We start from the raw sequence: 24,182 nt of genomic DNA, 5'->3' as shown, positions 1-24,182 counted from the left end.
GGTTCAGAAAGGCGCTGGCAAAGATTCACCTTTATTGGGCGATTTGCCCAAGGTGACACACACAGGCCTAATAACCCGCCGAGCGCGGAGCGTGAGATCGCGAACTCAGACCCTTCCAGTCCAGGGATGGGCCGACCCCTCCGCCACCTTCCTAGAAGATGATGAAACAGGAAATAGCCGCAGAGAAGGTGTCCCACCGGGACGACTGTAACATCACAGTAAAATAAATTGGGGCAAATGGGAGCCAAATCATCCCACCGCCCTCTTTAACCCAAAGCCCCAAGATGCCTGTGTAAAGCGAGTGGGTGGGGCTCCCGAGAGCAAGTAAGAGGGTGCGGCCAGGTCCGAGATTTTCGGCCAGAGGCGAGGTCGGCGACGGGGCGGGGCGGGGCGGGGCGGGGCCGGTGCTCGGGGAGGGGCTTCCAGCGGCTGTCCCGGCGGGTGAGCAACGGCGCTGCTGGCCATGGCGAGCAGCGGGGCCTCGACCACCGGCCGCGCGGCCGGGCGGCCGCTGCACTCAGCGCAGGCCGTGGACGTGGCCTCGGCCTCCAATTTCCGGGCCTTCGAGATGCTGCACATACACCTGGACTTGCGGGTCGAGTTCGGACCGCCGGGGCCGGGCCCCGGGAGCCGGAGACTGAGCGGCACGGCGGTCCTGGATCTGCGCTGCCTGGTGCCCGAGGGCGCCGCCGAGCTGCGGCTCGACTCGCACCCGTGCCTGGAGGTGACGGCCGCGGCGCTGCGGCGGGAGCAGCCCGGATCCGAGGAGCCTCCCGCGGAGCCCGTGTCGTTCCACACCCGGCCCTTCTCGCACTACGGCGAGGCCCTGTGCGTGGTGTTCCCGCACCCCTGCCGCGCCGCCGAGCGCTTCCAGCTTCTTCTCACCTACCGCGTCGGGGAGGGACCCGGGGTGAGTGTGTCCCCGGAGCTCAGCCCTGGCCGCTTCCCGCCGCCCTTCCGGCGGGTGAGGAACCTCTAGCTCGGCACCTCCGCACCCTGGAGGAAGGAAGGGAGAAGTCCTCGCAGCGCTTCCCGGGGGGCGGGGGTGGGAGGTCCCGAGCTCCCCTGTGATCCGCTCCTCGGCCTCGAGGTGTCAGCACCCTGCGTTCCTTCCGGGTGCGTGGTGCCCCTCTTGGGCGCTGGCAGCTCTAGCTACCGAGCTGTGCACCATTTATCCTTTCCATCTGCCTGCCTTTCCTCCCTGGCCTTTGTGGCTTGTCTAGATTAGCCCACATCCCCTCTCATCGTCGCCAGCGTACCTAATATCCTACGTGGCTTTCTGAATAATGATCTCTTCGAACAGTTTAACTTAATGCTCAGATTTTTGGGCCTAGGTCCTTGATAATTAGCTGCTTTACTTCTGCATTTTGGTGACCCAAGACAAAGTTGGCTAATTAGCTGAGTGCTGACTCAGTCCTTTGTTCTGTGGGCCCTTCCAGTTCCTTGTCTTGTAACAACTCGGAAGCCCTAGTAATTATTTTTGTTTTCTTCTGTGAAGTCTTGGATTTGATTAGCAAAATAATTTGTGTAAAAGAACTCAAATTATTAGGAATTAGGGCGTTCTAGGCTTTATAATAGCGTGGCCTTGTCATTGTTGGTTGATTCTTCCATCTGAAATTTTTTTGGAGGGAAGGAATATTGGAAGTAGGATGGGAGGTTGTGTGGCCTGCAACTAAGTATAAGAGAAAATCCTTCATGGAGAAGAATCCTCAGGCTGTGGTCACTAGTTGTTTCTGAGTCACAAGTTTCACAGTAATTGCTTGTCTACGGTTGAAATTTGCTTATCTGGCCAACAATTCTCCTTTCCTCTTAGACTGGCTCAAAGAGCAGTTCTATTTCCATTTGTCACTGTTGGGGGAATAATTGAACCTTGTGATAGAACTTGTTTAGAAAATGAAAGTCCAAAGCACATGATAAGGCCAGGCTGGGTGGCTCACGCCTGTAATCCTAGCACTCTGGGAGGGTGAGGCTGGTAGGGCTGGTAGATTGATTGCTTGAGCTCACGAGTTCAAGACCAGCCTGAACCAGAGTGAGACCCATCTCTAAAAAAAAAAGAGAGAAAAAACTATAGCCTGGTGTTGTGGCAGCTGCTTGTAGTCCTAGCTACTTGGGAGGCTGAGGCAAAAGCATCACTTGAGCCCAGGAGTTGGAGGTTGCTGTGAACCATGACGCCACAGCACCCTACGGAGGGTGACAAAGTGAGACTCTGTTTCAAAAACAGAAAATAAAAATAAAAACCAAAGCACATGATGATACATCTAAGGCAAAGGAAAATTCCAGTAACCTGTGGGGAAACAACCTCTGTAAATATGTCTGTTTGCTGTGTTATATTCTGGTTCCTGATTTTTGGCAGGAACCAGAAATCAAACAGGATGACTGGAAAAATTGAACCCTCCCTGTATTTGTCCACTAAAAGTGGGACCTCAACTTAAATATCATAACTGAATAGTTTTGATTTAAGACTAAGGCAGAGCTCTGCACTTTAGAAAGTACTGTCCTTTGCACTGTGAAGGTCCTCATTCCTTCTCTTCTCATTGCCCCCGTTCCAGTGAGTTCTCACCTTGATTACTGTAGGTAGCACCCAAAGAGTATGTACTACCAGGCTCCTCCATTCAATTATCCACATGTCATCTGAAACACAAACAAATGAAACTCCAGGAAAAATAATGGATAAGGAATTTTGATGGCGGGTATGATGGCTAATATTTATTAAGATGTGCCAGTGCTAATCTAAGTGGTTGAAATAAGTTAATTGAGTTGTCTTTACTTAAGTGCCCAGTATGGGGCCTAGTACATAGTAATCTATAATTGTGTACTCTATAAGTAGTAATCTATAAGTGTGCCAACTTATTTTTTTTAAATTAATACGCTTTATTTTTTTTGTTTGTTTTGTTTTGGTTTTGTTTTGTTTTTGGCCTGGGCTAGGTTTGAACCCGCCACCTCTGGCATATGGGACCCGCGCCCTACTACTTGAGCCACAGATGCCGCCCAATATGCTTTATTTTAGAGTTTTGTTGTTGTTGTTGCTGGTTTTTTGTTTTTTTGAGACAGTCTTCCTCTGTCGCCGTGAGTTGAGTGTCATGCTTTAAACTCTTGGGCTCAAGAGATCCTCTTGCCTCACCCTCCTGAGTAGTTGGGACTACAGGCACCTGCCACACTGCCTAGCTAGTTTTTTTTGTTTTGGTTTTGGTTTTCTATTTTTAGTAGAGAGGGAGTCTTGCTCTTGCTCAGGCTGGTCTTGAACTCAGGCAATCCACCCACCTCAGCCTCCCAGTGTACTAGGATTATAGACGTGAACCACCTCACCTGGACTGATAGACTTTATAAAAAAAAAATTAGGCTTGGCACCTGCAGCTCAAGCGGCTAAGGTGCCAGCCATATACACCTGAGCTAGCGGGTTTGAATCCAGCCCAGGCCCGCCAAACAACAACAACTACAACCAAAAAACAGCCGGGCGTTGTGGTGGGCGCCTGTAATCCCAGCTACTTGGGAGGCGGAGGCAAGAGAATCGCTTGAGCCCAGAAGTTGGAGGTTGCTGTGAGCTGTGATGTCATAGCACTCTACCTAGGGCGACAGCTTGAGGCTCTGTCTTAAAAAAAAAAATACAGAAAAATTGAATGGATAATACAAAGAGTTCTCATATATAATATAGTACTCCCTTCATGCACAAAGACACACACACAAACACACAGAGTTCCCCCTTCCTGCCATTTTATGTGTATATTAGTATGATACATTTGTTTTTGTTTTTTTTTTGCAGTTTTTGGCCGAGGCTGGGCTTGAACCCACCACCTCCAGCACATAGGGCCTGCGCCCCACCCCTTTGAGCCAGATACATTTGTTTTTTTTTTTTTTTTTTTTTTTTTTGGCCGGGGCTGGGTTTGAACCCGCCACCTCTGGCATATGGGACCGGCGCCCTACCCGCTGAGCCACAGGTGCCGCCCCAGATACATTTGTTTTTAATGAACCACTGCTGATACATTATTACTAACTGAAGTCTTTCATTTTTCAAATCTCTTTTTCTGTTCCAGGATCCCCTGTGAAGTATCACATTATATTTAGCTGTCATGTATCCTTACGTTCCTCTTGAGGCTGTGACAGTTCTCAAACTTGGCCTGTTTTGGATGCCCTTGATAGTTTTAAGCAGTGTTGGTCAGGTATCTTGCAGGATGCCCCTCTATTGGAATTTGTCTGATGTTTATTTTATTGGACTGGGATTATGGGTTTTTGAGCAGAAATTCACCAAGGTAAAGTGCCATTTTCAACGTCATACTGAGAGTACCTAGCATCAACGTGATTATTACCGTCCGTGCTGGCGTCGATCACCTGGCGGAGGTGGTGTTTGTCAGCCTTCTCCACTGTGAACTTCCTTTTTTCCTCCTCTCTTTCCATACAGTGCTGTACTCTTTGGAATGAGACTAATTAAAATTTTCACACACAAACAACTCAAGCAAAGGAAAACCCAGCATCCCAACTGCAGCTTCCGTATGCCTCTTATCATAGGTCTCAGATACCTCTGTGTTCAACGCCCTTCATGATATGTGCCCTGGCGTGCCTCCCACCCACCACTCTGTCTCTAGAACCTACCACCAGTTCTCAGAGTCCGCAGCCTTTTCTGCCTCTGCTCATGTTGCTACTCATCTCCTTGTGACTGTCTTCTCCTTTCCTTTCCAACCATCTAAATTCTGCTTTCTGGAAAGTTTTGCTTCCCCTATGAAATCTTCCTGGCATAATCTAATCCTTTTCTGAATTCTAAATGGCATTTGTTATTGACATATCCCGCCTCCCCAGTTACATCTGTATTGTAAGTGAACTCCTTTTTGCTATAGGCAAAAATTGAGTTCATTATAATCATTCAGATTTGCCTTTGGTTTAAGGGCTAATGGAAAACAAATTAAGAATCATATAACCAATGTCCATAATATAAAATGTATTTATTCTGAGAAAGCAAAGTTTAGGGATAAAGAGCACATTTGTCTTATCCAACCATGGTTGCTTCCATATTTGTTTCTTTGATGAGAAACCAGTGCAGTGAGAAGGGCACAGGAGGAGAGATAACGGGGTCAAAGCCGTGTCTGGGATTTCTGAGATGATGCATGGGGTACAGTGAGGAATGGACTCTTGGTGGTGGCTCTGGCTTGTGAAGTAGACTTAATACCTTGGCCTGGATTCTAGGATGAACACAGTGGAAGAGAACTGTCCAGTCAAAGCCAGACTGGCTAGCAGAAAAATTTTAAGGATTATCCCATGGCAGCTAGCTCCTTTCTCTGACCAGAGTTCATATAAGAGATGTCAGTTCTGAAATGTTTTCCTGTTCTCTTAGGTTTGCTGGTTGGCTCCGGAGCAGACAGCAGGAAAGAAGAAGCCCTTCGTCTACACCCAAGGTCAGGCTGTCCTAAACCGGGCCTTCTTCCCTTGCTTCGACACCCCTGTAGTGAAGTGCAAATATTCAGCTTTTGTTGAGGTAAGGGGACTAAGGTTACGTGCACCTGCCCTTGGTATTAAGAATGTGATTTTAGATCTATCAGATCGCATTTCAGTTAGTAAATTATTATATCCATCCAGTGGTAGCTCTGAACAATTGCTTACCTTTAAATTCTAACTGAAATTTTATATAGTCTTCCTCTAAATCCCATTAGTTTACTACAGTTTGGTTTCTTAAAACCTTCGTGTTCTTCGGGGTCATTATTATTCAGCATCAGGCCGGTTGCTGATCCTTGCTATTCTTCAAGCTAATGGAAAGGAGAATCTCTCCGGGTGAAATCTCCTAAGCGTTCTCTGTTGTCAGGTCCCGGATGGCTTCACAGCTGTGATGAGTGCTAGCACCTGGGAAAAGAGGAGTCCAAATAAGTTCTTCTTCCGGATGTCTCAGCCCATCCCCTCCTATCTGATAGCTTTGGCCGTTGGAGATCTGGTTTCGGCTGAAGTTGGACCCAGGTAGGAGACAAAGACCCAACAGGCAAGGTTGGATTGGCCTCAGAAAAGAAGGACCCTGAGGCCCTCTGTGTGAGTCTGTGGCTTCCTGCAGTGGAGCGTGCAGCTGTACAGCTGGAGGGAGCACTTTTCTTCCCCTCTTTCCCTCTCCTACCCTCCTGTTCGAATCCTGCCATCTGGAATGAGATCAGCAGTCCCGTGAGCAGTAGCTGCTGTCCTGGCTGCCTTGCCGAGTGGCGTTGTGGCTTAGGCAGCAGTTTTGGAAGACTGATCTTGATTAGTATCTTTAACTTCTATTTTTGTTGTTGTTGTTGTTTGTTTTGAGACAGAGTCTCACTTTATCACCCTCGGTAGAATACTGTGGCGTCACAGCTCATAGCAGCCTCCAACTCCTGGGCTTAGATGGTTCTCTTGCCTCAGCCTCATGAGTAACTGGGACTACAGGCACCCGCCACAACGCCCTGCTACTTTTTGTTGCAGTTTGGTTGAGGCCGGGTTCGAACCCGCCACCCTCAGTGTATGGGGCCGGCGCCCTGGCCACTGAGCCACAGTATCTTTAACTTCTAAATGCCCTTTTAGCAACTATATTCAGTTTTTTATCTTTGACCCAAATCTCCCCATTTTCTCCAGACCCTTAGGTGTCTTGATTGTGTTCTAGAGAGGGAAATGGACTCTCCTTTCTGTCTTCTGCAGATTTGTGAATCTAACCTTTGGTGACAGTGATACTTCCATGAAGTGAGATGGATTTAATGGAGATAAAAAGGGGTTTTGTAAGGTTTCCTGAAGAAAAAAATTTGACCAAGAGTGTAGGTTTTCCCTGACCGTCATATTATCTGCGAGTATAGCTTAACCTCTATGAGACAAGATCAAAGGTTGGACAGTAAAGCTGTGACCCTTTCCCTGCCTCCATCGCTGTTCTTTATCTCTGGCTTTGCTCTCCGCTCCTGGAGGCAGTGGTATCCTTGACAGGATTAGTTATAGACCTCAGACTTCACAACTGGGCTCGGGAACAGTGCTAGTGTCATGAATCTTAGTCCTTTGGTATCTGGTAGGATAACACATGGGACTCCATTGGTGTCTGCTTCCAGCACACACACTCGAACACCAGCCTTGAACGACAAGTGTCCCCCTCTCACAAAGGGCTATCTTCCTGATAGGTAGGGTGAGAACCAAAAGGATGTCATCTTTGCGGTGGAAAGACTCTACCCTCATTAAGGTTCTATCAGTAAGAGTATGAACTATTTCTTTTTTGAGACAGAGTTTCACTTTGTCACCCTTGGTAGAGTGCCATGGTGTCATAGCTCACAGCAACCTCAAACTCCTGAGCTCAAGCAATTCTCTTGCTTCAGCTTCCCAAGTAGCTGGGAAGGCGCCCGCCACAAGGCCTGACTATTTTTAGAGATGAGGTCTCGCTCTGGCTCAGGCTGGTCTTGAACTTGTGAGCTCAGGCAATCCACCCGCCTCAGCCCTATCTCATGGGTCACATCTTAGAGTCTTATGGGAGTAAGTTAAATTCGGGGGGTGGGGGGGTGGCGGTCTTCTGGCAAAGTATGCCACCTTTCCTAGTCTCTGTTACCACAGAGAGGAAATCCTGGGCAGAAGAGAGTTGTGAATAGATCCCATTAGGCCCCTTTTATTTTTTTTTTTTCTAAGACAAGACTTTCTCACCCTCAGTAGAGGGCTGTGGCATCATAGCTCACAGCAACCTCAAACTCCTGGGCTCAAGCGATCCACTTGCCTCAGCCTCCTGAGTAGCTGGGACTACAGGCTACCACAATGCCTGGCTATTTTTTAGAGACAAGGTCTCGCTCTGGCTCAGGCTGATCTTGAACCTGTGCGCTCAGGCAGTCCACCCACCTCGGCTTCCCAGAGTGCTGGGATTACAGGTGTGAGCTACCACGCCCAGCCCTTTTTTTGTTGTTGTTGGTTTTTGAGACAGAGCTTCAAGCTGTCGCCCTGGGTAGACTGCCATGGCATCACAGCTCACAGCAACCTCCAACTCCTGGGCTCAAGCGATTCTCCTGCCTCTGCCTCCCAAGTAGCTGAGACTACAGGTGCCTGCCACAACACCTGGCTATTTTTTGTTGTTTTGGCAGGCCCCGGCTGGATTTGAACCCGCTAGCTCAGGTGTATGTGGCTGGCACCTTAGCTGCTTGAGCCACAGGCGCTGAGCCAATGTATAATCTCTTCTAATCACTACATAGACTCAGTGAGATTGATATTATCTCTATTTTATAGATAAGCAAACCAAGGCTCTGGTGGAATGGCTTGTACAAGGTCATGTCAACAAAACTAGAATTAAGGTGGGGCACAGTGGCTCACACCTGTAATCCTAGCACTCTGTGAGGCTGAGATAGGAGGATCCCTTGAGCTCAGGAATTTAAGACCAGCCTGAGCAAGAGTGACACCCCATCTGTAAAAATTAGCTGGACATCATGGCTGGTGCCTATAGTGTCAGCTACTCTGGAGGCTGAAGCAGGAGGATCACTTGAATCCAGGAGTGTGAGACTGCTATGAACTAGGCTGACCCCACTGTACTATAGCCTGGGGCAACAGAGTGAGACTCTGTCTCAAAAAACAAAAACAAAGGCGTTGTGGCGGGTGCCTGTAGTCCCAGCTACTCTGGAGGCTGAGGCAAGAGAATCGCTTAAGCCCAGGAGTTGGAGGTTGCTGTGAGCTGTGTGACGCCACGGCACTCTACCGAGGGCCATAAAGTGAGACTCTGTCTCTACAAAAAAACAAAAACAAAAACAAAACAAAACAAAAAAACCCAGTAGAATTAAAATTAAGGTATTTTTATTATAAACCTAGCATTCTTTGCACTGTATGCTGTCGTGATGAGATTCTAGCTAGAGCATCTTAATTTATTTTGACAGAATTGTGTGTACTGATAGGAGTGTCCTGAATGACCCTGTCTGGCCGGTCTTAAGCTTTCTTAAGGCCAAGTAAGGTGAAGTCCCCTGAGCTGAAGGATGTTAACACCATAAGGACTGTAAGATTTCCAAGCTGGTGGTGAAGCAGTTCCCAAGTAACTCCTCAAAGACTTTGACTTCTGTACCAGGAGTTTTTCTTTCTTTTTTATTTTTATTGCTTGAGACAGTCAGCAGCTGTCGCCCTGGGTAGAGTGCCGTGACATCACAGCTCACGGCAACCTCAAACTCTTGGGTGTAAGCAATTCTCTTGCCTCAGCCTCCCAAGTAACTGGGTCTACAGGCGCCCACCACGATGCCCGGCTATTTTTTGGTTGCAGTTGTCGTTTAGCTGGCCCGGGCCGGGTTTGAACCCTCCAGCCTGGGTGTATGTGGCCAGAGCCCTACCCAGCCCTACCCTGCCTGGTGCCTGTCACATCACTAGTGACTTTTCTGTCCCTGCGGATATCCCATCAAACGTGTAGGGTTGAGGGTGGCTTCAGGGTTTTTTGACCTTTTCTACGCAGGGAGCCTTCTCCGCTTGATCAGCTACTCACATGCACAGCCATGCTGTGGATTCCAGGGCCTAGACACACTCCTTGTCATGGATGGTACCAGACCAGAACCTTTAAGCATCTTGTCCGCCTTCATCTTCTAACTCTACCCTCCTAACCTTCCAGGCCTCTGAGGGCCTCACTCCTGCTATACCCCACCAGGTCTCCTCCTTGAGCTTATGGTGGCCTCCATTCCTTCAAGCTGCTCATTTCTTCTGGGACAGTTACCTTCTTCTCACTGGGCTTCCCTCCCTGACTCAAGCATGTGGTTGTGGTTGGTCTTCTCTTACCAATACTTCAAGCCCCTGTACCCACTGTCCTCAGTCATATAATTCCCTTTCTCTGTTTCTGCAGGTGGGTGTTAGAGAGATGTAGAAAATAATGAAACTGCACAATGATATCACTATACCTGTCTGGTTTCTTGGTGGAAGTTATGATTTAAGGAAAGTTGAGGACCAGGCGTGATAGTTCATGCCTGTAATCCTAGCACTCTGGGAGGTCAAGGCAGGTGGATTGCCAGAGCTCACAGGTTCAAGACCAGCCAGAGCCAGAGCAAAACCTTGTCTCTAAAAGTAGCCAGGTGCTGCGGTGGTGCCTGTGGCTCAGTGGATAGGGCGTTAGCCTCATATACCAAGGGTGGTGGGTTCATACCTGGCCCCGGCCAAACTGCAACAAGCTACTACATGAAGGGCTTTTGAATGCTGCCTCACTACTCGTTTTTTTTTTTTTTTTTAGAGAGACAGAATCTTACTTTGTCACCCTCGGTACAGTGCCATGGTATCATGGTAGAGTGCCATAGTGTCACAGCTTACAGCAACCTCCAGCTCTTGGGTTTAGGCGATTCTCTTGCTTCAGCCTCTTGGAGTAGCTGGGACTACAGGCGCCTGCCATAACACCTGACTATTTTTTTTTGTTACAGTTTAGCCAGGACCGGGTTTGAACCCGCCACCCTCTGTATATGAGGCTGGCGTCTTACTCACTGAGCCACAGGTACTACCCAATCATGTCTGGGTCTTTTTTTTTTTTGAGACAGAGTCTCAAGCTGTTGCCCTGGGGTGAGTGCTATGGCATCACAGCTCACAGCAACCTCTAACTCTTGGGCTTAAGAGATTCTCTTGCCTCAGCCTCCCAAGTAGCAGGGACTACAGGTACCTGGCACAACGCCCTGCTATTTTTTTTTTTTTTTTTTTTTTGGTTGTGGTTGTCATTGTTTTTTTTTTTTGGCCGGGGCTAGGTTTGAACCCGCCACCTCCGGCATATGGGACCGGCGCCCTACTCCTTGAGCCACAGGCGCCGCCGGTTGTCATTGTTGTATGGCAGGCCCGGGCTGGATTCGAACCCGCCAACTCTGGTGTGTCTGGCTGGCGCCCTAGCTGCTTGAGCTACAGGCGCCAAGCCGAGCCTCACTACTCGTTTTACAGATGAGGAAACTGAGGCTCAGAGAGGTTGTTTAACCTTTTTCAAGATAGCACCAGTGTTGAAGCTGTAACCCTATAGCACTGTGGGTTTAGACCCTGTTTCCTAGAGGAGGCAGCTCCCATCCCCACAAGGCGGTCTTGGGTTCTTACTTCTCACATGTGGTGAGCAGTTTTTTGCACCTATGCAGGTGATCCTTATGTCTCCTGTCTCTGTGGCTTACCACATCGTCACATTCATTTGACTCAAATATGGGACCGCGTCCAGTTTTCTTCTATAGGTGCTTTCCAGATCAGGTCATGGCGATGGTCTCTAAACACCACTCTGCTTTCTTTACACCTTATCTTTAGGAGCCGCGTGTGGACAGAGCCCTGTCTGATTGATGATGCCAAAAAGGAGTACAACGGGGTGGTAGAAGAATTTTTGACAACAGGAGAGAAACTTTTCGGACCCTACGTCTGGGGCAGGTGTGGTATCACACTGACTGTGATGTCTTTTGTTAAACGAGTCCTGGTTTCTACTCTTCCTTCTGCTGAAGCTTCTCTTCCTTCCGTCTCCTCGAGCAAAGTTTCCCTGACACCATTAGTGAGGGAGAGGAGGAAGAGCAGGGGAAGGGTTGGCCAGGCTCCTCCTTGTTGCTGAGAAGGGGACTCTAGAAGAGAGGTTCTGGAGGTGATAAAAATATGCCTTGCGGTTCCTATGTTTGAGATGTGGAAACACTGTCGGGGCCCTGGTTGACCTTCTATCCTCATTGCTAGAAGTTGCCCACACTCCATTTTTTCTTTTGATGTCTTCAGACTTTACACTCCTTAGACAAAAGGCTGTGCTTTGGTCTTTGCAACTCCAAACTGGCCTCCAATGAGCTAAATGTGATAGAGCTGATAATATACACATCCTGCTCTGAAGGAGAGAGGGAAACAAGGATTTAGAGAAAAACACCACCTAGAAAAGGGAAGTCCCAGATGGGTGTGGTGGCTCACACCTATAATCCTAGCACTCTGGGAGGCTGACACAGGAGAATCAGGAATTCAAGACCAACTGGAGCAAGAGTGAGACCCCATCTCTTCTAAAAATAGAAAAACTGGCTCAGCGCCTGTGGCTCAAGCAGCTAAGGCGCCAGCCACGTACACCTGAGCTGGCGGGTTCGAATCCAGCCTGGGCCCGCCAAACAACAATGATGGCTGCAACCAAAAAATAGCCAGGCATTGTGGCGGGTGCCTGTAGTCCCAGCTACTTGGGAGGCGAAGGCAGGAGAATCGCTTGAGCCTAGGATTTGGAGGTTGCTGAGCTGTGATGCCATGGCACTCTACCCAGGGCAACAGCCTGAGGCTGTCTCATAAAAATAAAATAAAATAAAAAAATAAAAATAGAAAAACTATCTGGATGTGGTGGCAGGTGCCTGTAGTCCCAGCTACTTTGGAGGCTGAGGCAAGAGAAATCACTTGAGCCCAAGAGTTTGAGGTTGCTGTTAGCTAGGCTGAGGCCACAACATCTATCCAGGTGACAGAGTGAGACACTGTCTCAAAAAGAAATAATACGGGAGGCACCTGTTGCTCAGTGGGTAGGGCGCCGGCCCTGTATACCAAGGGTGGCGGGTTCAAACCCAGCCCCGGCCAAACTGCAACAAAAAAATAGCCCGGTGTTGTGGCAGGTGCTTGTAGTCCCAGCTACTCAGGAGCCTGAGGCAAGGGAATCGCCTAAGCCCAGGAGTTGGAGGTTGCTGTGAGCTGTGTGACGCCATGGCATTCTACTGTGGGTGACAAAGTGAAACTCTGTCTCTACAAAAATAATAATAATAATAATAAATAAAATAAAATAGACTCAGCACCTGTACCTCAACCGGCTAGGATGCCAGCCACATACACCAGAGCTGGAGGGTTCGAATTCAACCCGGGCCTGCCAAACAGAAACGACATCTGCAACCAAAAGATACCAGGGCGTTATGGTGGGTGCTTGTAGTCCCAGCTACTTGGGAGGCTGAGGCAAGAGAATCGCTTAAGCCCTAGAGTCTGAGGTTGCTGTGAGCTGTGAGGCCACGGCAGTCTACCCTAGGCTTGAGACTGTCTCAAGAAATAAAATAAAATAAATAATTAAAATTAATATAAAAAAAAGGGAAATCTGCACAAGGCACAGAAGTCACGGGGAGAAGAATGGAGGAGCCTGGGCTTTATTTTCAGCACTGGGCAGAAAATTGTACTTAGCCTATTTAGTGAGTGCATCTTGTAGGGCTTGGAAATCAGCAGAACCTCTATAGTTCATTACCTCCACATACCTCCTCCTTAAGTTGACCTAATTTTCATAGACTGGACATGCAGTAGGCTAACTCCTTGTTTTGACCACCTCTGTACATTGACTAGTTTGTTACAGTCCCCTGGGTGGGCAACTTACAGAGAGGTTCCACTGTAGATTGGGAAAGCCATTGCTCAGGAAATCGAGGAAGGGTATGCTCTGGGGAGCCGAGACCTCTCTGAGACCTTCCACCTTCTTGGCAGGTACGACTTGCTCTTCATGCCACCATCCTTTCCATTTGGAGGAATGGAGAACCCTTGTCTGACCTTTGTCACACCCTGCCTGCTAGCAGGGGACCGCTCCTTGGCTGATGTCATCATCCATGAGATCTCCCACAGTTGGTTTGGAAACCTGGTCACCAATGCCAATTGGGGTGAATTCTGGCTCAATGAAGGTTTCACCATGTATGCCCAGAGGAGGATCTCCACCATCCTCTTTGGTAAGGTGCCCATCATCCTAAGGACTCTGCCTCCCCTTCCTTCACCTGTAAGGCCCATGGGATCTCCTTTTGGGGTTTCAGGATGGAGATGGGTGGGAAGGGGGGAGGTAGTACTATATCCTTTCAAACATTTGCATATGTGTGTGAATTATCAAACTGTATGTGGTTTTAAAACTGGATTTTTTTTAACTTGATAAGGTTAAAACATTTCCCTAATTCATTTAACTTTTCTTCTGCAGCTGCATAGTATGGATATTTTAGTCAATGTCTAGTTGTTGAAAGGGTTGTTAGCAATTTTCCATTGACATATTTTGAAAATGCTTATCTTAGGTGATTTTACTAAGGATAGATTCTTAAAAACATAATTTCTGGGTGTGAACATTTAAAAATATTTTTGGTGTAAATTGTTCATTACCTACCAAAAAGTTTGTACAAGTTTATTGTTTCATTCTGAGTACATAGCCAGGCATGGTGACTCCATCTGTAATCCTAGCACTTTGAGAGCCAAGGTCAGAAAATTGCGTGAGGTCAGGAGTTTGAGACCAGCCTAAGCAAGAGGAAGACCCTGTCTCTATTAAAAACAGAAAGACTAGGCTCGGTGCCTGTAGCTCAAGCAGCTAAGGCACCAGCCACATACACCAGAGCTGGTGGGTTCGAATCCAGCCCGGGCCTGCCAAACAACAATGACAACTACAACCGAAAAATAGCCAGGTGTTGTGGCAGGTGCCTGTAGTCCCAGCTACTTGGGAGGCTGAGGCAAGAGAATCGCTTAAGCCCAGGAATTGGAGGTTGCTGTGAGCTGTGATGCCATGGCATTCTACCCAGGGCGACAGCTGAGGCTCTGTCTTAAAAAACAACAACAAAAAAAAAAAAAAAAACAGAAAAACTAGGCAGCACCTGTGGCTCAGTGGGTAGGGTGCTGGCCCCATATACCGAGAGTGGCAGGTTCGAACCTGGTCCCAGCCAAACTGCAACAGATAAATAGCCAGGTGGCGGGTGCTTGTAGTCCCAGCTACTCACGAAGCTGAGGCAAGAGAATTATCTAAGCCCAGGAGTTGGAGGTTGCTGTGAGCTGTGACATTGCAGCACTCTACTGAGGGTGATAAAATGAGATTCTGTCTCTAAAAAAAAGAAAAGAAAAAATAGAAAAACTAGCTAAGCATTTTGGTGGGTGCCTATAGTCCCAGCTATTCAGGAGGTTGAGGTAAGAGGATCACTTGAGCCCAAGAGTAGAGGTTGCTGTGAGCTATGATGTCACAGCCCTCTACCCAGTGCAACAGATTTATTATTATTATTTTTTTTAGAGACAGAGTCTCACTTTATCACCCATGGTAGAGTGCCATAGCGTCACAGCTCACAGCAACCTCCAGCTCTTGGGCTTAGGTGATTCTCTTGCCTCAGTCTCCTGAGTAGCTGGGACTACAGGTGCCACCACAACGCCTGGCTATTTTTTTTATTGTTGTTGTTATAGTTTGGCCAGGGCTGGGTTTGAACCTGCCACCCTCGGTAGATGGGGGCAATGCCCTACTCACTGAGCCACAAGAGCAGCCCAGATTTATTATTTGTAAATAAATAAATAATTTGTTATTATTATTAAATAAATAAAAATGTTAATAGACAAAGGTATCTGTCAGAGAAAAGATATGATTCTCCCAGTCCTCTTTGTACTAGAGCCCCACAGCCTAAGCCAACCAAGTCCTTTGTAGCCCAGAGCAACTGGGGAGTAAGTCAGGTTGTGTGTAAGTGACCTTGTTTGTCCTCAGGTCCCCATGAGGGTAGTGGTGGTAAGTTTCAGGTGTCTGTCACTGTTCTTTGTGAGGCCACAAGGGGGCAGCACGGCATGAGTCTCCGGAGAGTATACTTCAAGGTGGTGACTAACTTCTTGGGACTTCTGTTTGATTTTGCCCCAGGGGCTGCATACACCTGCTTGGAGGCAGCAACTGGGCGGGCTCTGCTGCGCCAGCACATGGACATCACTGGAGAGGAGCACCCACTCAACAAGCTCCGTGTGAAGATTGAACCAGGTCCAGGAGGCTCTGTCTGAAACCCCTCCCCTAAGTTGAGGATGGAGCCCCAAGTTAGTTCAAGCTTCGTGTTGATTAGTGAACATTTAGAATACTTTCTTTGAGGGAAAGGACTTCCAGAACTCTGTGTAGGCCTTTAGACTGGCTGAGCCCAAGCCGTTTTAGCCAGATAGGAGTTCTGTCCCATTCTGCGCATTTTACAGGTCCTCATTATTTTGCAAGGCTCTTTCACGTCAGACCTGTGGATTCTAGAAAGTATTATCCTTACTTTATAGAGGACAGGACTGAGTGCCAGATAAGCTAAGTGACTCATCCAAAGTCATATCCGTAAAATGGCATCACAGGAACTCAGACCCAAGTCCTCTCTCCAAGTTCAAATCTTTTTATTTTCTAATGTTCTTCTTTATTCTATGTGTGACTAATCTAAAATCTTTTTGTGCGATTGAAATTCATGTTCCTGGATGCCATTGACTGTGAAAATGAACTTCTTGTAGTCTAGTCATTAGTTTTAACCTAGAACAATTGTAAAAACAACATGTTGCTCTGGGAGACGAGGTCAGGTATTTAGGTGGGAACCCATAGGGCTGGAAAAGACACTGAGCCCAGTGCTCAGTCCTAAGAGTTGATGGAAGGGAACCTACCCAAGCAAGGCATATCCAAGGAATAAGGACACATCAATTCCTGGAAGGCTGGTCAATCTTTGTCCTCTTACTAGAGCCATGGTTAATAACCCGCTGAGACCTCCTTTGAAGTACCTGGGGAGAGGCCGAGATGGATCTGTAAACCTTCCTGGCCTTGCCATCCCCAGGAAAGCTGAGTTGTGATCTCTTCCATGGTGGATCTTTGAAGCTGGAGTTAGAGAAGAACAATAAGGGTGACAGGTTACAACGGCTCTAATCTTGTCTGCTCTCTCCTCTGCCAGGTGTTGACCCAGATGACACATACAATGAGACCCCTTACGAGAAAGGTTTCTGCTTTGTCTCATACTTGGCCTACTTAGTGGGTGATCAGGAGCAGTTTGACCATTTTCTCAAGGTATAGTCACTTCTCTCAGGAGGGGAGAAGGAAGAGGAGCAGATGGAGCAGCTGGGCCGGAGTACAAGGGTGGAGCCGGGGGCAAAAGAGGTGAGGGGTTGGAGGAGGCCACCACATGGGGGACTCTCCTCCCCATGGGGCCAGAGGGTCACTCAGAGCGCTGCCCTTCCCACAGGCCTATGTTGATGAATTTAAATTCCAAAGTATCATGGCCGAAGACTTTCTGGAGTTCTATTTGGAGTATTTTCCTGAGCTAAAGAAAAAGAAAGTGGATTCCATCCCAGGTAAGCAGAAGGACTATCCTACATCTCTTAGGGCACAGCAGAAAATTATATCTAATTTACCTTAGGGAAAACTAAGAGGGTTGGGAGAACATGGGGTCAAAATCCTCTAGTAAGTGGTGCACTGGGGAGCAAATTCAGGATCTTAGGCTATATTCCACAAAAATGACTTCTTTCCCTCCTCTCTGCCTCATTTTCTCCTATTTTGTTGTCTTACTCTCTCCTATTTTCCTCACACCTGGACACAATAATCAGACCCTTTACTCTGCCCTGAGAGTTTGCTGTGGCCATAGTTCCTGCCTTAAGACCATGCAGTGGCCTCTGTGGCCTTCTGAAGGCCACCCCAGGGGCTACTGTGATGTCAGCTTGGGAGGGACTGCTTTCTACAAGAGAGTAGAAAATGTCCTGTCATGGATGAGACGGTCTGTGAGACATCCCCTCCCTTGATGCTGTGAACCCTGTGTCACTCTGACACTTCTGACTGTGGGAATTGATCTGGCCTTAGAAGTGCCTACTTTTTGTTTAGAGACCTACATTTCAAGGTCATGAGACTCTTGTAACTAACAACAGTGATTACTGAGTACTGGCCGGGTGCAATGGCTCATGCCTGTAATCCTAGCACTCTTGGAGGCCAAGGAGGGTGGATTATTTGAATTCAGGAGTTCAAGACGAGCCTGAGCAAGAGACTCTGTCTCTACTAAAAATAGAAAAATTAACAGGCATGATAGCGGGCTCCTGTAGTTCTAGCTACTTGGGAGGCTGAGACAAGAGGATCCCTTGAGCCCAGGGGTTTGGTTGCTGTGAGCTATGATGTCACAGTACTCTATCTAACCAGGGCGGCAGAGTGAGACTTTGTCTCAGAAAAAAAAAAAATAATAATAATAATTACTAAGTTCTTACTATGCAACCAGGCAGTACATGAAACCTTTTAATGTATATTTGCTCATTTAATCCTCACAGCTATTAACTAAAGAAGAGCCTTTTGCCCCATTCCCCATTTTAATAGACAAAACAGGTTCAGAAAGGTGAAGGAACTAACATGCCTATGGCCTCCCAGCTAGTTAATGGCAGAGCTGGGAAGAGAACCCAGACAGCCTGGAGTCCCAGTGCTTAAGCATAGTGCTGTCCTGGTAATCAGGAGGAGAATGTGTACCCAAATACAGCATCTATCACCTTGGCTTTGACGACACAATGTTAATTTGGAGCACAGAATACTTTCATGGTAGAAATAGGCATGGTCCAGTCTTACTATGGGAGTTTCTAGATATCATAATTGGGCCCCTGCTGGAGCAAGTCGTTGTGTAGTAAAGTGAGGTTAAATGCTGGAGAGAGTTTGGGATGGAGAAAATCAGGAGCTCAGGGGCGGCGCCTGTGGCTCAAGGAGTAGGGCGCCAGTCCCATATGCCGGAGGTGGCGGGTTCAAACCCAGCCCCGGCCAAAAAAATAAATAAATAAAATAAAAATAAAAAAAAAAGAAAATCAGGAGCTCAGGATCTCTAGGAGTCGCTTGGGCAAGTTGACTATAACCCAGCCAGAGGATTGTGGTAGTATCTTCTCTCCTTCTACCAAACAGGTTTTGAGTTTGATAGATGGCTGAATACCCCTGGGTGGCCTCCATACCTTCCTGATCTCTCCCCTGGGGACTCACTCATGAAGCCTGCTGAAGAACTGGCCCAGCTGTGGGCAGCTGAGGAGCTGGACATGAAAAGCATTGAAGATGTGGCCATTTCTCCCTGGAAGACCTATCAACTGGTCTACTTCCTGGATAAGATCCTCCAGAAATCACCTCTCCCGCCTGGTAAGAAAAAGTGGATTATTTCTTCAGTGGGCTGAATCAAAGCTCCTTGTGTGCAGACTTTATATCAGGGGCCAGAGGGAGACTCAGAAAAAGTTGCGATGTTTGCCCCTTGATGATTGCCAGATGGAATGGGGAGTCTGGCACTTTGCAAGGAATATGCCATCAAATGGGTAAGGGTTACACCTGTTACAGCTGCACTTACCATGCAGAACAAAATAATAAGGCCTGGCATTCCTCAAGTCCTAGGGTTCTACAGGTGACTTTTTTTTTTTTTTGAGTTTTACTATGTCGCCCTCGGTAGAGTGCCGTGGTGTCAGAGCAACCTCAAACTCTTGGGCTTAAGTGATTCTCTTGTCTCAGCCTCCCAAGTAGCTGGGACTACAGGCAGCCGCCACAATGCCCGGCTGTTTTTTGGTTGTAGTTGTCACTGTTGTTTGGCAGGCCCAGGCTGGGTTCGAACCTGCCAGCTCCAATGTATGTGGCTGATGCCTTAGCCGCTGACCTACAGGCACCAAGCCTATGAAGAGATATTATACAGACAAATGTGGTTCTGCTAATGCTCTTCCCCCAGCAGAGACCGTGGTGTATGGATGGCAGTGGTGACATCTTTGGGCACTCTGAGCTAAGCAGCCAAGCCTAGCATAGTTTCTGTTGCAGTTGTCATTTTTGCTTAGCTGGCCAGGGCTGGGTTCGAACCTATCAGCCTTGGTGTATGTGGCTGGTGCCGTAACCACTGTGCTACAGGCGCCAAGCCGACAGGTGACTCTTGTAAGTCCTTTGCATCTATTAAATCATTTAGTCATTATTATTCTGTGAAGTAGATACTATGATTATTGTACCCAGGTAACAGAATGAACTTGAGGCACAAATAGGTCACACAGCCAATAATTAGTTGGGCTGGTCACCCAAAGCTCTGGCTACTAATGCTTTGTTACTACACAATTGGAAATAACATTCACAAAAGGATGCAGAAAAGTTAAAACTGAGATGACTTTTAGCAGGTTGGTAGGAGAAAAAGTGGAGTGGGCTATTTTAGGGGGATATATGTGCTTTAATCTGGAAAGGAAAGTAGGATGATTACAAGAAAAAAGCAGAAAGTTTATAATAATAATAAGGGACAATTGGTAGAAGAGTCTTAGACATTAAGTAAATGTGGGAAGGCTCAGCGCCTGTGGCTCAAGCAGCTAAGGCGCCAGCCACATACACCTGAGCTGGCAAGTTCAAATCCAGCCTGGGCCCACCAAACAATGACAGCTGCAACCAAAAAATAGCCGGGCATTGTGGTGGGCACCTGTAGTCCCAGCTACGTGGGAGATGGGGGCAGAAGAATCGCTTGAGCCCAGAAGTTGGGGGTTGCTGTGAGCTGTGATGCCATGCCACTCTACCCAGGGTGACAGCTTGAGGCTCTGTCTCAAAAAAAAGGGCAGCGCCTGTGGCTCAAAGGGAGTAGGGTGGCGCCAGGCCCCATATACCGGGGGTGGTGGGTTCAAATGGGGCCTCAGCCAAAAACTGCATAAAAAAAAAAAAAAAGGAAATGTGGGAAGAGAACATTACCATTTCAGAGAATAAAATGAACAGAGTGAATGGTAAAGTAGGTGGTTAGGAAACTCCTCAAAGAGTTTATTCTGCCAGGTGTGGTGGCTCACATGTGTAATACTAGCACTGTGGGAGGCCAAGGTGGGTGGATTGCCTGAGCTCATGGGTTCGAGACCATCCTGAGCAAGAGCGGGACCCTGTCTCTTAAAAAAAAAAATAGCCGGGCATTGTGGCAGGTGCCTGTAGTCTCAGCTACTTGAGAGGCTGAGGCAAGAGAATCACTTGAGCCCAGGAGTTTGAGGTTGCTGTGAGCTAAGATACCACAGTACTCTACCAAGGGTGACAAAATGAGATTCTGTCTCCAAAAAAAATAGTTTATTCCCACTGCTTTTGGAAGATCTAAGGGCAGACACACAGTATCCCTGAGAATGGGGCTTCCCAGCCGCCTCTGCTGGGCATTCACAAACCTTTTCTTTCTCTTTTCCAGGAAATGTAAAAAAACTGGGCGAGACATACCCAAAGATCTCAAATGCTCAGAATGCGGAGCTGCGGCTACGATGGGGCCAAATCGTCCTTAAGAACAACTACCAGGAGGACTTCTGGAAAGTGAAGGGGTTCCTGCAAAGCCAGGTGGGTGACCCTGTCACCCTGTCCCCTCATAAGCCCTCTGGGACCACGCGGCTACACTTGAAGTAGTGGTGTGGGCAGAGCTGCCTCTGAGCTACAGAGGAAGGGCTCAGGTGACCTCCCGGAGGACTCTGCTCATCAGTCTGGTTATTAGTGAGGCTGGTGGAGGCATTGCCTGGGGAAAGGGGAAGCCCACAGGCTCGGGGAGCTTTCTGCAGATCAGCTGGTGAGACCTGAGGGGAAAAAGCTGGTCAGAGCTAACCCAAAACTGGGAAAGAGGGTAATGCGTAATGCAGGGGCTGGTCATGGGGAAAACACAGAGGGAAAGGGGCCAAAGGACATTCAAGACGAGCAGAGGGTTAGATGATAGGGCTCTGCTCCAGGGAAAGAAGCCTTGTGACTCAACAACAGTTGAGACACCAGCCTGATCCTACATGACCCTGTGAGAGTTGCCCCTTGGGGAAGGGCCCAGGGGCTCTCAGGGTGAACTCTCAGGGTCATCAGATTCCAGAGCAGGGAGGGGGCTGGCTGGACACAAAGCTGTGCTCTGAGTCCCTCATCTGTGTGCAGCAGGAGCCTCGTGCCTGTTTGGAGGAATTCTGAGCCTGCCGGCAGCTTCTTTAAGCCTCTGGATTGTAGGAACTTATGATGTAGCTGGTTCCACCTATGTGAATTTGACTTTGGATTTTCTTTTACTGAACTGCGGTTGGACCTTGTATGTCCCTGGGTTTCTGTGCCTTTGAGATCTGCTATTAACAGGGTGGTTAGCCAAAAGCTTTGATGTCCTGGCTCGGCGCCTGTAGCTCAGCAGCTAGGGCGCCAGCCACACACACCAGAGCTGGGCCTTGCCAAACAACAATGACAACTACAACCAAAAAAAATAGCCGAGCCTTGTGGCGGGCACCTGTAGTCCCAGCTACTTGGGAGGCTGAGGCAAGAGAATCATTGCAGCCCAAGAGTTTGAGGTTGCTGTGAGCTGTGACACCATGGCACTCTCTACCAAGGGCGACATAGTGAGACTCTGTCTCAAAAAAAAAAAGCTTGGGGCGGTGCCTGTGGCTCAGTGAGTAGGGCGCTGGCCCCATATGCCGAGGGTGGCGGGTTCAAACCCAGCCATGGCCAAACTGCAACAAAAAAATAGCCGGGTGTTGTGGCGGGCGCCTGTAGTCCCAGCTGCTCGGGAGGCTGAGGCAAGAGAATCGCGTAAGCCCAAGAGTTAGAGGTTGCTGTGAGCTGTGTGATGTCATGGCACTCTACCTGAGGGTGGTACAGTGAGACTCTGTCTCTACAAAAAAAAAAAAAAAAAAAAAAGCTTGATGTCCTGTGGCATCAACCCATCTCATTTGTTGAGGGTAGCTGTCTCTATGTTAGTGTGGATTGGGAAGCATACTGAAACCTATCTCCCTGGGTCTTTGACCCCCCCAGAAGATGTCAGAGTTAGAGCACTTCTGGCTGGGAAACTCCTCCTCCCAGCACTGATCCCCTCACTGCTTTTAGCCCTTGACTATGACTGCTGTTGGACTGCTGCTGGGGGCAGGAGGGCTGGTCAGACCCCCTGCGTGGGCTGCCTGGGCACATGTGTGTGAGTGTGTGTGTTTCTTGCAGGGGAAACAGAAGTACACTCTTCCGCTGTACCATGCCATGATGAGTGGCAGCGAGGTGGCCCAGACCCTCGCCAAAGAGACCTTTGCATCCACTGCTTCCCAGCTCCACAGCAATGTTGTCAACTATGTGCGGCAGATCGTGGAGCCCAAGGGCAGTTAGGGGCTCGTTGGTGTGGCCTTTGTCTCTTCAGACTTTGCAGGCTTTCAGAATAATCGTTCCCAAATTCTAGTATTTCAGCCAACTTCCTAAAGTTTGTATCTCCTCAGGATAATCTGTTCTGTGGGCTTGGCATCTCTGACTCTTGGGCCTCTGCTCTGGTGGGAACTTCTCTGGCCTGCGGAGTCCTGATACCAGAGAACTTGCCCACAGCTCTCCTCTCTCCCAGCTGCTGACACTGGAGGGACAGCTGCCTTCTCCCTCCTCCCAACTTAAGAGGAGAAGAGGGCTTGCCTGCCTTTCTCCCTCCCTACTTTTGTTCCTTCCTTCCCTTCCTTCCTCCATCCCTCCCCCCCCTTCCTTCCTCTATGCAAAGGGCTGGCATTCTGTTTGTTCTGTTTTCAGGTTTAATCCACATTTTAATAAACATTTTTAAGCAAAAAATAGATAAGTTGGAGTTATCTATTAAATTTCATCTACCTGGGTTCACCTGTGTGTGAGTGTTCAGAGACGGTCACTGGGGGACACTCAAAGGATGACAGTGTTTCCCTGTCCTTAGGGAACGGCCAGGCTGCAGGAGGTGTGTGTCCCACACACACACATATGAGAAAACATATGGCATGGCTGTGGCAGGAAAAATGAACAAAGGAATAGCATTCCAGTTCTCTATGAAGGCAGCTAAATTCTGTATCCGCAATATCATTCCCATTCATCTTTTCCATCCCTAAAATAAATGCATAAATAAATGTGTGTTTTGGTGTCATTTCTCTACCCTTCTCCCTATCCCTGGGGCTTTACCAGGCCTTACCTGCCTTTGCTCCTGGATAACTTTTTTTTTTTTTTTTTTGAGACAGAGTCTCACTATGTCACCCTTGGTAGACTGCTGTGGTGTCACAGCTCACAGCAACCTGAAATTCTTGGGCTTAAGCCATTCTCTTGCCTGGGCCTTCCAAGTAGCTGGGACTACAGGCGCCCACCACTATGCCCGGCTATTTTTTTGTTATTGTTTAGCAGGCCCTGGCCATGTTTGAACCTACCAGCCCTGGTGCATGTGGCTGGCACCCTAACCACTGAGCTATGGGTGCTGAGCCCTGGATAACGATTTTAATGATGTGGTAATTAGTATCTTCAGAACATGGCACTAAATTCCTGACCTCAACACGGGGATCTAAGCAGTTAGCAACTTGGATTTGGGAGTGGAATAAGGGGAAATACTTGAGAAATACTTAATTTGCTTTTTTGTTCGTTGGTTTGTTTGTTTTTTGAGACAGTCTCACTCTGTCTCACTCAGTAGAGTACCATGGTGTCATAGCTCACAGCAACCTCAAAATCCTGGGTTTGAGCAATCCTCTTGCCTCAGCCTCTGGACTAAGTGGGACTACAGGCGCCCACCACAATGCTGGGCTAGTTTTTTTTCTATTCTTTAGTAGCGACAGGGTTGCTGGTCACCAATTTCTGAGCTCAAGCAATCCACCCACTTGGGCCTCCCAGAGTGCTAGGATTACAGGTGTGAGCCACTGTGTCCAGAAAAAATACTTAAATATTTTGTTTCAGTTGCCTTCCTTAAATACAGGGCACC

At 48.1% G+C, this 24,182-nt stretch overlaps 1 protein-coding gene across 1 annotated transcript; it reads left to right on the top strand.

Annotated features, from left to right (window-relative positions):
- Positions 1-389: 389 nt before the first annotated feature.
- Positions 390-23,343, top strand: RNPEP (arginyl aminopeptidase). The gene is made up of 11 exons (XM_053607267.1): positions 390-910; positions 5,324-5,464; positions 5,789-5,937; positions 11,164-11,280; positions 13,306-13,541; positions 15,452-15,565; positions 16,488-16,600; positions 16,776-16,884; positions 18,455-18,679; positions 20,703-20,845; positions 22,448-23,343. The coding sequence occupies exons 1-11, from the start codon at positions 464-466 to the stop codon at positions 22,604-22,606; spliced, it is 1,953 nt and encodes a 650-aa protein (XP_053463242.1). The 5' UTR covers positions 390-463; the 3' UTR covers positions 22,607-23,343.
- Positions 23,344-24,182: the final 839 nt, after the last annotated feature.

This window comes from Nycticebus coucang, chromosome 10 (assembly GCF_027406575.1).
Source record: "Nycticebus coucang isolate mNycCou1 chromosome 10, mNycCou1.pri, whole genome shotgun sequence".
Taxonomy (NCBI): Eukaryota; Metazoa; Chordata; class Mammalia; order Primates; family Lorisidae; genus Nycticebus; species Nycticebus coucang.
The sequence above is the reverse complement of the archived record's forward strand: the minus strand, read 5'-3'. Positions and strand labels throughout refer to the sequence as shown.

What these genes read in the sequence shown, in the direction of transcription:
- RNPEP (XM_053607267.1), top strand. Translation starts at nt 464, where the DNA reads ATGGCGAGCAGCGGGGCCTCGACCACCGGCCGCGCGGCCGGGCGGCCG. An exon ending in GGACCCTACGTCTGGGGCAG is followed by an intron (nt 11,281 to 13,305) that starts GTGTGGTATCAC and finishes CCTTCTTGGCAG; the next exon opens with GTACGACTTGCTCTTCATGC. An exon ending in AGTTTGACCATTTTCTCAAG is followed by an intron (nt 16,601 to 16,775) that starts GTATAGTCACTT and finishes CCCTTCCCACAG; the next exon opens with GCCTATGTTGATGAATTTAA.